Raw genomic sequence first — 14,195 nt, 5'->3', positions numbered from 1 at the left:
GAATTCAGAAATCAATAAGATAAACATGATTTATTGAAGTCTCAAATCACTTCAAATACCCTATACTATGTTATATATCATTTATGGCTCACACATTACGTTGCTCTATCTTAAAGGGCTGTGATAACATGGCTATAATTTAAGCAGCAAAGAACATTAATTCAGGGACTAGATGTCTATAACCACCCAGTATGAACTGAACTCAGGAATCTGATCTATAACTCAGATGGTAGAAATAAAGCAAATAAATCAGTAAGTTTGTAGTACTTCTAGCTCAATGTCAGTTGTAGGATGCAAGTTTCAATTTTGGGTGAGCCCTGGTCAATGAATACAGCTACAAGCAATGTATATTCTGCAGTTCCACACTAAAGACCTATGTACCACATGGAAAAAAGACACATATTGCATAAGCCTTTAGCAAGTTCAGATAAAACTAGGAACTGATTCCAGACTTGGCACCAAACTGTAACTCTTTTTTTTTTTCTCCTGTTTTTTTCCCTCTTCTCTCATAGACAGAAATGTGAATAAAAGCAATAAAGTTGAGAAAAAAACATTATATTATTTCTTCACCTGACTTCAAACAAAAGCAAGTTCTAGAACTACAGAGCCAAACTCCTCTTGGCAGTGCCAGAAATATAACAGCAATGGCTGCAATTGTACCTTGGGAGGTCCAGTTTGTACATGAACAAAAGGTTTTTTATTGGGCAAGTAGTCTAGCCCTGGAACAATCTCTTAATTTAAACAGCCAGGGTGTGTGTTAAAGGTAGATATAAGCGTCCATGTCAAGGGATGCTTGTTTGTTCATTTCCTCCATCCTTTGGAAATCATAAGAATTTCTGGACAGGGTACTCCTATCAGAAAGAATCACTGCTTGAAGACTGATGGGAATAATTTACTATCGTGACATAGACTTCATGAAAATGTTCTGCAGGCTGCAGGTGGTCAACAAACCATCCTTTCCATTTATTGCTCTGATTCTGGCCTGAAAATTCAATTTAAAGAGAGAATGATTTGTAGGAAACATGGAACATGAGTAAAATATTTTATCTTCTTATTACTGACAGGTCTTGGAGTAATCATAATTCTTCTCGCCACGATGGTAACCTCAATTACTGGGTTGTCAACTTCCGCAATAGCAACTAATGGGTTTGTCCGTGGAGGTAAAAATCTTAGGGTTACTAATGCTTTCAAGTCCCAGATGGTATTTATGTATTATTTTCGTATGAGACAAACCAGAGGGACCATAAACCAAAGGGCACATCTGAAGGATGTACTGGAAGGTAACTGGAAGGTAACAATTCTAGCCACCTCTCATCACAATTTAAGGCGTGTTTGAGTTGTCGCTTCTAATAAACCACGGATTTCAGTTCAGTCTGAGAAGTACATTTCAGATGTTCCTGCCAACTGCTGAGCAAGGGATGGTTCTGGCTTTTCATGGAGCTCTTTTACCTTTCAGCCGGTCTTTCCTATTCAGAGCATTCCAAGTTGGATATCCTTCAACAAACTGAGCATGAGACATCTCTTCCTGTCATTTGAAAAACTGATGCACATCAGTGGACATCTTCAGTTTAATTCCTTCTTTATAACACTCCTTACATTTCAGCCCCTCCTTGGAAGATGGGTGACTAATTTTGCAGCAAAATTCAGGTATTTAATGAAACGAAGTTTTAGTGCATTTCAGAGCCTTTAAGTTATAACTCATCTGGTTTAACCCCTGTGGAAAACGGCAAGTTCTTACTACATCACTTAAGCAGAACAGGTACTGGAATACACTTGCATATACTTTCTTTTTCGGATCTTTCAGGTCTTGGAATCATAGTTATTGCTCTGAGTGTAGTAGTAACAACATTGACAGGTATCTCCATGTCTGCCATTTGCACTAATGGAGTAGTAAGAGGAGGTAAGTGAATATGATCTCATGAAAAATACAAAAATCTGCAGATTTGAATTAGAAAAATAAATGGAAATGTGATAACTGTGTTATAAGCAAAGAAATAATATATGTATTTGCAGTGATTTCTCTCAGTGGATCAACAACAAATTGGAATGTGTATGGATTTAATGCAAAAGTATTAAAGAGCCACTGCATCACTATGATGTGGGAGCTTAAACAATGCACCACAAAATGTGACCTTTCATGCTAACATTGGGATAGATCCATGTAAGTTAGAACCCTTTTGGAAGTGAGATTCTCTCTCCTTTGTGTTACTGTATCATGCATAATGAAAAATTGTAACAAGGTCAACTTTTGCATGCTAATATGCACTAAAAAGATTTCTGGAATAGAAAGGCGTACTGAAAAGTCTGAAGGCAGAGCCAGTACAAAGCACATTGCTTTTCCGCATTGTCCCCTATTAATATAGGGCAAAGATTGATGACATTTGTGAGATTAAAAGCACAGATTTCAGCAGTAACAGCTATGCAAGGGGGAAAAAAGCAAAAACTGAGTATTTAGCTGTGCTGAAATAATTTCTGTCTGCAGGTGGAGCATACTATCTCATCTCAAGAAGTCTGGGCCCAGAGTTTGGTGGATCTATAGGACTTATCTTTGCCTTTGCGAACGCCGTGGCAGTTGCCATGTATGTAGTTGGATTTGCCGAAACAGTTGTGGAACTTCTTAAGGTAAATGTAGATGTTTTATGTATATGATCAAATTGGTTTAGTTTTGGGGGGGCGGGGAGGGGAGAGGGGTGGTAGTTTAGTGGTGTTAGTTTTACATAATCTATTTGCTTAAGTGATATGTTTTAGTTAAGGCTTGAGGGGCATCTTTAGCAGGGAAGAAGCTTGTTTGTCTAAACGTGCCACAGAGTGCTTCTCCATTATTTCTACCTTTTGAATATATTTCATGCAATTCTTGACAAGAATCTCAAAACCAGAAGAGGAACAAACATCCAATTAGACAGCCAAATAATCCCAACTGTAAAAAGCCAGCTGGAACATGACATACAAACACTTGGGTCTCCCAAATCTCTGAAATTTGACAGCTCACTGCTTTCTATTTCACCTTGTTACTTGATCCCACCAGTTGGGCAGAGAAAGACTGGTTCTAATAACATTTCTTCCCACTTTCAGGAGAGTGATAAACTGATAGTAGATGAGTCCAACGACATCAGAATCATAGGAACCATAACTGTGGTGTGTCTTCTCGGTATCTCTGTTGCTGGCATGGAATGGGAAGCAAAGGTAAACCTTTAAAAGAATCTAAAAGCAAGCAGTATATTAACCTGCTGTACAGCATTCGAGTGTGAGGAATGCTATTCAACAGATGGAATTTTCAGAAGCACTCAGTTTCAGTTTATGCTTAATCTTTCTAAAAGCAATAGCAGTTTAATCATTACATTCAATGAAAGCACAATTACTCTACACTTTTCCTTGAACATACATTTAAAAGCAAAGAGGAAGTTTGTGTTTTGCAGACAGCTTGGTTATATCGATTTTTGTAATTCATGGCATCATTTAGAGCCTTGGCTACGTGCCCCTTTTGCCCTTATTTTTGACACAGCTTGATAGAATAAACAGTAGTAAAAACAACACATGGTTTTATCACTGTACTCTCCCAAGCCCTGCTCAGCAGAAGAGCTCTGTTTGTTACTCATTCCTTAATCTCTAATGATTTCTGCTATTCCTTCACCTGTAAAAAAGGTAGGAATGCAAATTCAAATGGAAATACTTCAGAGAGTGGAATACAGCTATCAAAATCAGGTCCAGAAATCAGGTTCAACAGCATCCTTGGTTTTGCATTATGCTATGATGGACAGTAGAACAACTTGTAAAAGAGATCAGGAAACAATCTGATACTATAACCTTTAAAGGGACAACACCCTGAAACTAAAAAAAATTAAAATTATAACAATATAAAAATGTCTTATACTTTATATTAATGCATTAGCTGTTCCATTTTGCCTTTCTTGTAAGGAAGATAAGCTAAAATTAAATTATAACTCTATATTTCATTACCCACTTAGTAAAAAGCATCTGCTGTTGTCATTAGCTGATTCAGCTATCTTAATTCCTGGTATTTTCAAAAACTATAGAACTTAATAGCCTATTATAGGGCACACATACAGATAACTTACTATATAGCCATTTCCGCAGCAACAAAGATAAAACCATCAGGAAAATCTTTTTGTTTCTATTAATAGGCTCAAGTAATTCTTCTGATTGTTCTCCTTATTGCCATTGTAAACTTCTTTATTGGGACAGTCATTCCTACCAACACTGAAAAGAAGGCAAGAGGCTTTTTTAATTACCAAGGTAAGCAATCTTGGTAGCTATCATAAAATTACATTTGTATTCTTTTGCCTTAATAATAAGTTAAGGATTCCATGGAAAAAAGTCACAAGATCAGAATCTTCTGCCCAAGATTAAGTGAGCTTGCAAAGAGAGGGAATGGATTTCATCTTTAATTTTGCGTCTGTCTCTCTGCTGCTGCAGCTGACAGCACAGTAAGATGCAGCTTGAGTCATTTATACATTAGGAGAGCACAGACAAACTTTAACACAGAGCTAAGTGCAAGTGCTGCAGTGACACTTCTGTCACTTCAACATGAATCTGTAGCTCTGAGATGCAGACAAGCATGTCCTTCTGGGGACCAGACTGAGGAAATCAAATTCACTTTGCTTATGATATGAGACAGATTCAAACACAGTCATCCTGATGTGAAAGACTGGCTTATTCACCTTCTCCATTAAGTAACTTTGGAATAAAGTCCTGTTGGTATATTTCATTTTCACCTATATTTGCAGCATCAATATTTGCAGAAAACTTTGGACCAGATTTCAGAAGTGGAGAAGGATTTTTTTCGGTATTTGCCATTTTCTTCCCAGCTGCCACTGGAATTCTTGCAGGAGCCAATATCTCAGGAGATCTGAAAGTATGTATTTCATTAACTTCATACTACTAGCTATAGGTTGGAAACAGAGCAAAAAAACCAGTTATGAATCAACACTGTATTCAGTTTTAAATCATGTCTTACTTTGTGAAGCAAAGCTCTCTCTTTTAAGTGCCTGCTTTATTATTTAAAAACATCAATTCCCATTTTCTCTCATAATGTATTATGGCTATTTACAGAAATTAATGTAGCTAGATTTGGGTTGCTATGTCATTTAAAAACATGTTTCAATAATATGTAATATATCATTAACGGTCCACTAGCAGCACCTGATATAAGAGAAATTACACATGCATGTCTTGGAGCTTGTCTTTTGTAAACATCAATCCAAACATCTTCCCAAATTGCATAGCTGGAAAGCTCATGTCCATACTTACAAGAATCAGTGGAGAGCAGTTTTCTGTATTCATGGTCATAGCAAGGGCAGAGCAAACAGAGCATTTCATGAAAGCAAGAATGTCCCAATCCCATGTCACTATTGCTGCTCAAAGGAAAAGCTGCAAGTCTGCAGCTGTGACAAAAAAAAGAGTCCAAAGAGAAAGGGAAAGGAGGTCCAAGGGTGTCCAGTTGTCTTGCTGTGGTCATTCTGTCAGTTCCCCCTTCTCCTCTTGCTGTTTGGCACTTACAGGAGAGAAAATTTCCAGTATTCCAGTAAACATACAGGTAAATTAGAGACAGGAATATAGTTTTGAGTGCCCTCCAGTTTTCACAACAAAAATACTCATAAAACCACCAAAATAAGAGAAGGAAAAAAGGTCACCAACAAGACATGGCTCACAGCCTGATAACCCCAGCATTTCCAATGAGGTTATTTGGCTTTATCCTATAAATCCATTGCCTTGCATACCTTAAGGAGTCAACCAAAGGTCTGTAATTTCTGTATTGGCACAACAGTCACAAGTTCACCAGAACCTACCACCCCTGAGAGCCAATTGTCTTTCCCTTCCTCATCCTGAGCTGCATGCCTCAGCTTCTTTGTTTTCAGAGGACTAATTTTCAAGCCAAGCACAGAGAAAACACATGGAAACTGAGCCACTGATAGCGTCAATGAGATTCCATTTTTAATTAAAAAACCAAAACCCATTGTACTTCTGCCCAGTGAGACTCAATCAGCCTCACACAATCCTTTTATCAAACAAAAATAATTCTTTTGCCTTACATGGTGCTGTGTCTGCATGGCAGACTCCCAAAGCGGCAGCGCTTCTTTCATAAGCTGTTTGAAACACTCCAAGCAGACCTAGGGAAGCAGTTCTCCTGTTGGATCTCTGCAGTGTTTTCAGTCTGACAATAAGTGGACTTCTATAACCAAGTCCTCCAGGCAGCAGATTCCCCACTGAGCATGCTTAGATGCATTAGACAAGTCTAATTAAATTAACCAGCCTCTCCAGAATCTAAAAGACAAGCCAAGGAGTGTTAAAAGTCTAAAACTGACCAATCAAACTTTCTTTAGGATTGGTTGCAAACATGTATTTATGTGCTCCTGCAGCCATTACACACTCAAGTTGTGTCCTACTCCAAAGCCTGCTTAGAGGGACAGCTTCCTAGTGACCTCCTACTGACTTCAGTGGGATTTAGCCCCTAAAGTGCTAACAGCATAGTAAATATGGGTTTAAATTTTGATAAAATTTAAAAGTTGTAAAGTTGTAAGAAGCTTTAATCCTAAAATGTAATGTTACAGAGCATAAGATAACCACAAGACTCCACAAAAAAAATTACCTAAAACATGCACACCAGAACTGCATAGTTACCATGGTCTGAGTGCAAAGGGTCTTATGCAGCTGAAGGGACTCCACAATCATTTTTCAGCTCAATAAATCCCAACCTCATTTAAAAATTATATTAATTATTAATACAGTTAAGCAATTAATCAATGTTTCACACTAAACTCCCAATTTGTATTTTGGTTTTTTACCATGCAACAAGTTATAGTTATAAAACGTCTGTGACTTAAAATGCATTCAACAACTCTTTGATCTAAAAAACCATGCTAAACCAACTTAAGAAGGCAATTCACAAAAAATTATTCCCAGCCTAAACAAACACACCCTAAATTGTAAGATTATCTAGCACTAAAAATCCCTTTAGAACGTACAGTGCAGATCTTTGGACTCTTACTTACAGTTACATGATGGAAGCTGATACTGTTGTGAGCTTGTCTGTAAGCATTATAACCCAGCCTTATTAAATTATCTAAATTAAGTCAATACAAAAGAAAGTAGCTGTTTTGAAGATCCAACTAACAATTACTGGTTTCAAAGCACAGAAGTGCTGTATTCTGTACAGGGTGACTATATCTATCTTACCAATTAACCAAAAACAGTCCCATCTTGTCATCCACAAGGGTCTGATGGTTCAGTAACTACTTACCCACTACATCAGTAAACATTAAAATAAAGCCAATTGCAATGTAAAGAGAGTTTGGAGTTCTCAGAAATGCAGAGCTCAGGGCCCTCCTGGTGCTATAAATGTGAGCTCTGCTCCTGCAGAATATCCTTCACTATGTGCAGGGCAGGAGCACTGCACCACAAGCCACTGCTCTGTCTGCCTGCTGGGACCAGAAATGTTGGTGCAGGTCAAAGTGATAAAAATGTGCTCTCTAAGGGTATCTTCATACCACAATGTGGCAGAACTCCCAGCATGCAAATGCAATCAGGCTGCAGCACACAAACTCACAGTGCTTTTTGTGTCACTGTTTGTTTAAGGACCCACAAACTGCGATACCCCAGGGAACAATGCTGGCCATTCTGATCACCACGATTGCTTACATTGCTGTTGCAATATGTGCAGGTAAGTACAGAACTTCTGCTTCGTGTCTTCACTTGCACAGTTAAGTTTGAAAGCTTGGCATGTAAATGAATTATTTGCACTGCTTTTTCAGCCTGTATATTTATTATGTAGAGAGACAGTAGTTTGGATTTTATTGTATGTCAAAGCAGTGGTTAAAAAAAAAAGCGGCAATCAGTAGAAACAAAAGTCCCTGCTTGGCAGCTGGACCTTCAGATAACTTGTATGGTTATTTTTACATTAGATTCAGTGACAAGGACCACCAGCATACAGTGTCCATGAGCATAATAAAGATCAAAGGAACCTCTGATCAATCTGCTCATCTTTTATTCCTGGTTCATATTGAAATTTCACATGGCTTCTGCTTGCATTCACTACTCTTACTGAGCACTCATGAAAATCACAGGAATCAGGTAGCACCCACATTTTTTATGTTATATGTCAAAGACAAAAATCTGTTGCCTTTCTCAAAAGAATTACACAACCACATGTTCTACAGTATTGGAATGTGAGGTAACCATATGGACACCAGTGAAAAAGGAGACCTCTACTGAAGCCATGAACCTGTACAGTGTTACAGGATTATGCAGTTAATTTCTCATTAAAAGCATACAGTAAATCTCTAGTCAAGAAAAATAATTTTCTTTTTGTATTTAATAGTATTGTAAGAAAGCGGGTTGTAAACAACACTCTTTCTTATGAGCAAATACCTCAATACCACATGAAAGCCCTGCAAAGAACTCCCTGTTCTGGGAGATGACTCAAGTCTTCTTGATTTCTGTGCCTCTTGGACTTCATGCATAAGGCAGAATACTTGACTCAAGCCTCAGCTCAGGTCATTGCATTATTTGGATCTAATTTTCCCCTGCAATTAAAATTAGTCATTCTTCACTTTCTTTTATAAATTCACTTCATATTATAAATCACCTTTGTTTGTTTGAGAACATTGCACGGGTCTCACAAGCAGTAGCTGTATTTCAGCTCCAGAGCTGTGTATTTTTCAATGCAGTACTTCGTTCTACCTTTTTTTTTTTTTTCTTTTTGCATGTTAGTTTCCTAAATACCTAATGGCTATTTTGGGACTCTTAACATTTTTGAAAAATTTGAAGATGTCATATGAACTTACATTTTAGCCAGTAAAGATGTTGAGATAAACACACCAACTTAACTTCACATGTTTCTTCTCATTTCTGGTGGCAAGCAAAAAAAAGACAACATAAATATCCATAAACACAAAAAGAATATAGGTCATTTCTCCTGTTCAAAGTTTTTCTCATCATATTGATATTGGCAGGGCTATGTCAGTCTGAGCAGCTGAGGACCCAGGTTTCTAAAGCAATTTTGTGTCCTTGTTATACAAAAAAAGAGTATGCCTAGACCTAAGACCCTCACTAACCTCTTTGTTCTGAATACTAGCACATGTAGAAGTCATGACAGGAAGACAACAAACTTCTGAATTAGTCAATTTATTGTTGATCTCTGTTGGGCTCTCTAATCTCCAATATATGCTAATCCCTATTAGTCAAGTGGCTGATTTTTAAAAACTAACAGAAGCAAATATTTGACTACGGACACCATGAGAAACTAAGTCACAGTACAGGGAGGTAATCCCTGCCCAACACAAAACATTGCTCTTTGGGATGACTCTAATGCAGCAGCTGTACAAAATGTGTGCAGTTTAAGAATCAAAGTGTGGCAAGGACATTCTTTCAATGTCACAAGGAAGCAAAATAAAAATATATCATTGTTTCCACAGCCTCCTGTGTCGTACGAGATGCTACGGGGAACGTCAATGATACAATTGTACCTGGAATGAGCTGCAATGGATCATCTGCCTGTGGCCTAGGCTATGATTTTTCCAGATGTGCAAGTCAGCCATGTGATTATGGGCTGATGAATAATTTTCAGGTTATAATGAAATAATATGTATTAGCATATAAGCATATATTAGCATAATAAGCAATACATGAATACGTAAGTACAACCAAGCAAAACTATTATTTGCAGACAACTAAATATAATAGGACAACCACTTATCTTAAAAAGTGGAGAACTGTAGGAATTATGAAAGGCAAAAATCCCCTGCATTCCACATTTACCTTCATACAGCCCATCACTAGCCTTCCTAACACTCTGGGTAAGGTCTTTATCTTCTAACAAATACCATGCAGCAGCATATGTTGTAACATCTTCAAACTGAAAACCCAGACTTAACAGAGACCTCAGGAGCTCCTGTCAGATGAGCAACTCACCTCACTGCTCTTGACACGTGGATGTGACTTTACCTCAGGCGTGCTGTGGTCACTGTTAAAGGGTTGTGTCACAGTACGAAACCCAGAGTTCTGACTTCTTAAAAAAAAATCCAAAAATAGTTGAGTAAAAAAATCAGGTGAGAAGAAATGGAGTCTTTCTCCTAGGCCAGAGAGAGACTGTCTGCCATTTTTACTCTTCAACATAAAGCTCAGGCTAAGCATCAAAGTAAAGCAGCTCTGCAGCATGACAAGCACAGCTCCCAGATCTCTGTTCAGCCCCTGTGCTTCATGGCCAGTGAGAGGAATTCACCACCCACCTGCACGTGCTTTTCAACGAGTCATTTGTAGCTTTTAAAGTCACTTGCTTTTTTCCCAGCTGGCTCTGCTAAATGACAGGGCTGGGTAACCACCTTAAAAGGGATATGCTGTCCCTTTCACAGACTACTTTCCCTTCCTTTCTTGATCATTTACCATCCTTACTCCCATCTCAGTTCAGCTGCCCACACTCAGGACACCTGTTAAAATCAGTGACCTCCCTACAGCCAAAGTTTTACTTCTTCCAGGCTTGAGCCAGAAAACAGTATGTCTTGATCTGACAAGACTTCAGGATTCACTGGTTTCTTTCCTGAAGTACTTCCCACACACCAAAAAGGCATCTGGCAATCACATCCATCCATCTTTTAGTTTCCTTGTCTGGTGCGTCTCAACAACCCTTTTCTTCAGAAGTCACAGAGGCTGGTCCAGTGCCCCAGGAGGGCTGAGGGAGGCCTGACAGTGACCATCATTACTGTTTGCAGCACTGCAATTATGTCAGCACAATCAAGCATTTTCTCTCGTTTTTACCCATATTAAATAATCAAGGAAAACAAAAACACAAAGTGCCTCCAACCACATTTCATAATTTGGTGCTTTTTCCTACCATTTCCATTTTATTGTCTGCTACAAGCTGACTATTTACTCATCAAGTAGAGGCTGTTACTTACAGCAATCAGTTAGGAAAGGCAGTGAGGAAATCTCCAGAGTACTCATCTGTCCCAGCAGACAGCTGCATACTTGAATAAAAATTTGGCTATGCCTCCATTGCTTTTAACTAAAACAGAAATAATAGTTTTTCCCTACTTCACAGCTGGTTTGTAGCAGATTAAATTTAGAACCATGAAAAGCAGAGACATATAGAGCACTTAAATGGGTTTGTCATTAAAAAGTGCACCCAAATGCAAGCTTATTATTTTTACCTTCATTTTTTCCTAAAGGTGATGAGCATGGTGTCTGGCTTTGGTCCTCTCATCACAGCTGGCATCTTCTCAGCTACTCTGTCATCAGCTCTAGCATCTCTTGTCAGCGCACCCAAAGTTTTCCAGGTAAAATTGAATTATCCATTTCCTCATACTCAGTTTTACTTCAAATGTAAAATATTTGCCAAATGTAATGTATATTTAAGCAATACTGACACTTGTGGGAGGAAGAGGCAGTGAAAACAATATGTAGAATGTTTTTCAACAGAAATAGATAGGTCTTATCATCATTCAAGGGCAATAATATTCCTTTGGTCAGAGCTCAGCTTTGCTGCAGGGGATGCTCATGTGCCTGTCATAAATAGCTTCAAGGCTACTTTCAGGACCACTTCTGTATCTTCTTACAGAAAGCAACCCTGTAAGCACATGAGCAACAGGAGCCCTCAGGACCATAAGATTCAGGTGCTGGCAGGTGTGCTCTAACAGGCTGTCCAGAACCCATCTAGGCAGCAGCAATGTGGACAGAACAGGTGCAGAGGGCATGGGACAGAGAGATAATCTGTAAAAATTACACCAAACCACTGATTTGTGCTTCAGTTTCCCTCAATTTAGACTCTATTTAGCTATTTAATTACCTTTTTCTTTTAAAGCGCTGAATAAGCATTAAATACCTGCAATTCTCTTTCTCACAATAAAATAACATAATAGCACATTGTTTATCACCTTATTTAAATGTTCACATGCCCCAGCAACTGATGTACTTGAAGCACTAAGACAGATTTAACTTTTGTTTAGCAAAAGCCTAGCAAGCTGCCACTCACAGTGACTTCTGGTGCAAGAAAGTGCTGCTTAATAGAATTATGTGCTTATTTTCTTACCAGGCTCTTTGCAAGGACAACGTCTACAAAGGGCTAGAATTCTTTGCCAAAGGATACGGAAAAAACAATGAGCCTATCAGGGGATATGTCCTCACTTTCGTGATTGCCATGGCATTCATTTTGATTGGTTTGTATAATGTTACATAGCCGCTATAATATCATGTTCTGAAATTATACAAACTTATACTTTAATACAATTAGTAGCTATGGTTTGAAAAATTGCCAGTCAGGTAAGCTCTGAGATAAACTGAAGCATATTCAAAGTCCTGGCAGCAATTCCATTATTCTTAATAAAGGCAAAAAGAAACCAACAGGGATTCTAGTGGCTTCTCAACACCACTACAGCCTCATTTTCCAAGACGCAGAGGAGCTGCAATTCCTGTTAACTCTGCTGGAAGAGGGCACTGCTTAGAACTCTATCAGATAAGGCAAAGTCACAATCTTTGAAAACTGCTTTGCAGTTTATATTGCACATAGCTCTGAGGTAATTTTGAGTTAAAGGAAGCCTATTCTGCCCAACCTTCCCCAGTCAGCTCCAAAGAAAACCCCAGTTTACCAGAAATGGTGATAGAAAATCCCAGCTACCACATTTAGTGGTGTAGGGATTTTTAAATCAATTTTTCCAAGATTTGAAATTCAAATTGACACTAAGTAAATAGGATGTCTAGTAGAAAGAATTCAGATTCCAAATAAGTTTTAACTATAAATATTTTTAAATGCATCCATCTTCTCAATTATGTACTTAAAATTCTGAAATTTACACTAGATCTACATCATTAAGAGACAATATGCTGAATCACAGTATCAAATATAATCTTGCATAGCACATAACGTTATTAAAACCAACATTAGTAGACATAATTCATATGAAGCTATTTCAAGGTGGCCTTAAATTAGTAAGACAGGCAAATGCCCAAGCTCTCCCTGGATGATAAACACAGACAATGTTCAGATTTAATGCATTGTTGGGAAAAAGCTAGCCAACAGTCGAGGAAACTGGTGCCTCTGTCTGACTTGTGTATGTGTTTTGCAGCTGAACTGAACACCATTGCTCCCATCATCTCCAATTTCTTCCTGGCTTCATATGCTTTGATTAATTTCTCCTGCTTTCATGCCTCATATGCAAAATCTCCAGGTAAGCCTGCATTCGGCAGTGATTTAAATATGGGCTTTATAGTCTGAGCTCTGCAAGTTTTTGACTGCATGTCAAGAAAATTGCAGTATGTATAAAATATCTAAGCTATGTGAGCTGATGTCTTTCTGCTCTTATTGAATGTGATGGCATTTTATTTATCTCCAAAAGATAAAAATAATGGCTCTAGTCTTTACAATCCCTACAGTTGTACAGGATGAGAAAGGCTTTGGTGGATCCCACTGGAGCAAAAAAGCTCCTCCTCAGTGTGTTTTCTTTCCCCTTCACTATCACAAAACATGAGTGGATAAAAGCTTATGCCAACTCCAGCCACATGAAGTAAGCAAGGTATAGCGGGGAGTCATCACCATTCCCTTCTCCAAACCTACAGTGAAATGTGCAGGGAGGTTCCCAAGCACAGTAACTGTGCTACAAGTGATGCTGCCTGGAAGGGAACATGCAGAGCAGGAGCAGGTCCATCAAACAGCACCAGCACAGCTCTGCAGTACCTCGAAGCAGAACTGTAAGCCCAATTGTGAAGCTCAATGAGGTCCTGTTCAGGGGTAATTTGAGATCCTCCCACTACATTTGTGTAGCAAAGGAACATTCTGGCTGGCAGACTTGTGCATTGCCACAGCAGAATGATTCTCACCATCTCATCAATGAACGGGTGACACCCTCAGGAACAAAGTCAATCAGATACTGGTTTGGCACACGGGAAAGACAATTTCCTGCTTCTATGAATTAATTATTCAACTCAAGAAGCGAGGAATATATTTTTTATTTCCTCCAGTGTGAAGAAACTGCAGTAGGGACATAAATGCCTGCATCAACTTCCTTCCTATAGATCTGCACAGTACCATTTGTTTAGAGGGCAGAAAAGATGAGCTCTTCTGCTAATTACCTGAACAGCTGAACAAACGCAGATCTGCTCCACATGGCCTTGGAGCTGAGTGACAATTACCTCTATAGATTTCATCTGCGTGCATCTGACTCTACTCTGCCACTATTTAACATTTCAGA

The 14,195-nt window shown here is 38.6% G+C and overlaps 1 protein-coding gene across 4 annotated transcripts in view; it reads left to right on the top strand.

Moving 5' to 3' along the window:
* SLC12A1 (solute carrier family 12 member 1) overlaps window positions 1-14,195 on the top strand; it is a 46,322-nt gene that overhangs the window by 10,071 nt on the left and 22,056 nt on the right. For 2 of the 4 annotated variants that reach the window (XM_085070592.1, XM_085070593.1), the window contains exons 5-14: window positions 1,065-1,160; window positions 2,483-2,622; window positions 3,073-3,183; window positions 4,143-4,254; window positions 4,746-4,873; window positions 7,594-7,678; window positions 9,432-9,583; window positions 11,181-11,288; window positions 12,044-12,167; window positions 13,074-13,175. In XM_085070592.1, the coding sequence (XP_084926718.1) occupies window positions 1,065-1,160; window positions 2,483-2,622; window positions 3,073-3,183; window positions 4,143-4,254; window positions 4,746-4,873; window positions 7,594-7,678; window positions 9,432-9,583; window positions 11,181-11,288; window positions 12,044-12,167; window positions 13,074-13,175 (1,158 nt within the window). Of the gene's footprint in view, window positions 1-1,064; window positions 1,161-1,804; window positions 1,901-2,482; window positions 2,623-3,072; window positions 3,184-4,142; window positions 4,255-4,745; window positions 4,874-7,593; window positions 7,679-9,431; window positions 9,584-11,180; window positions 11,289-12,043; window positions 12,168-13,073; window positions 13,176-14,195 lie in introns of all 4 variants that reach the window. The other 2 variants (XM_085070595.1, XM_085070594.1) reach the window with 2 other exon arrangements.

This window comes from Lichenostomus cassidix, chromosome 10 (genome assembly GCF_008360975.1).
Source record: "Lichenostomus cassidix isolate B80296 chromosome 10, HeHo_3.0, whole genome shotgun sequence".
Taxonomy (NCBI): Eukaryota; Metazoa; Chordata; class Aves; order Passeriformes; family Meliphagidae; genus Lichenostomus; species Lichenostomus cassidix.
The sequence above is the reverse complement of the archived record's forward strand: the minus strand, read 5'-3'. Positions and strand labels throughout refer to the sequence as shown.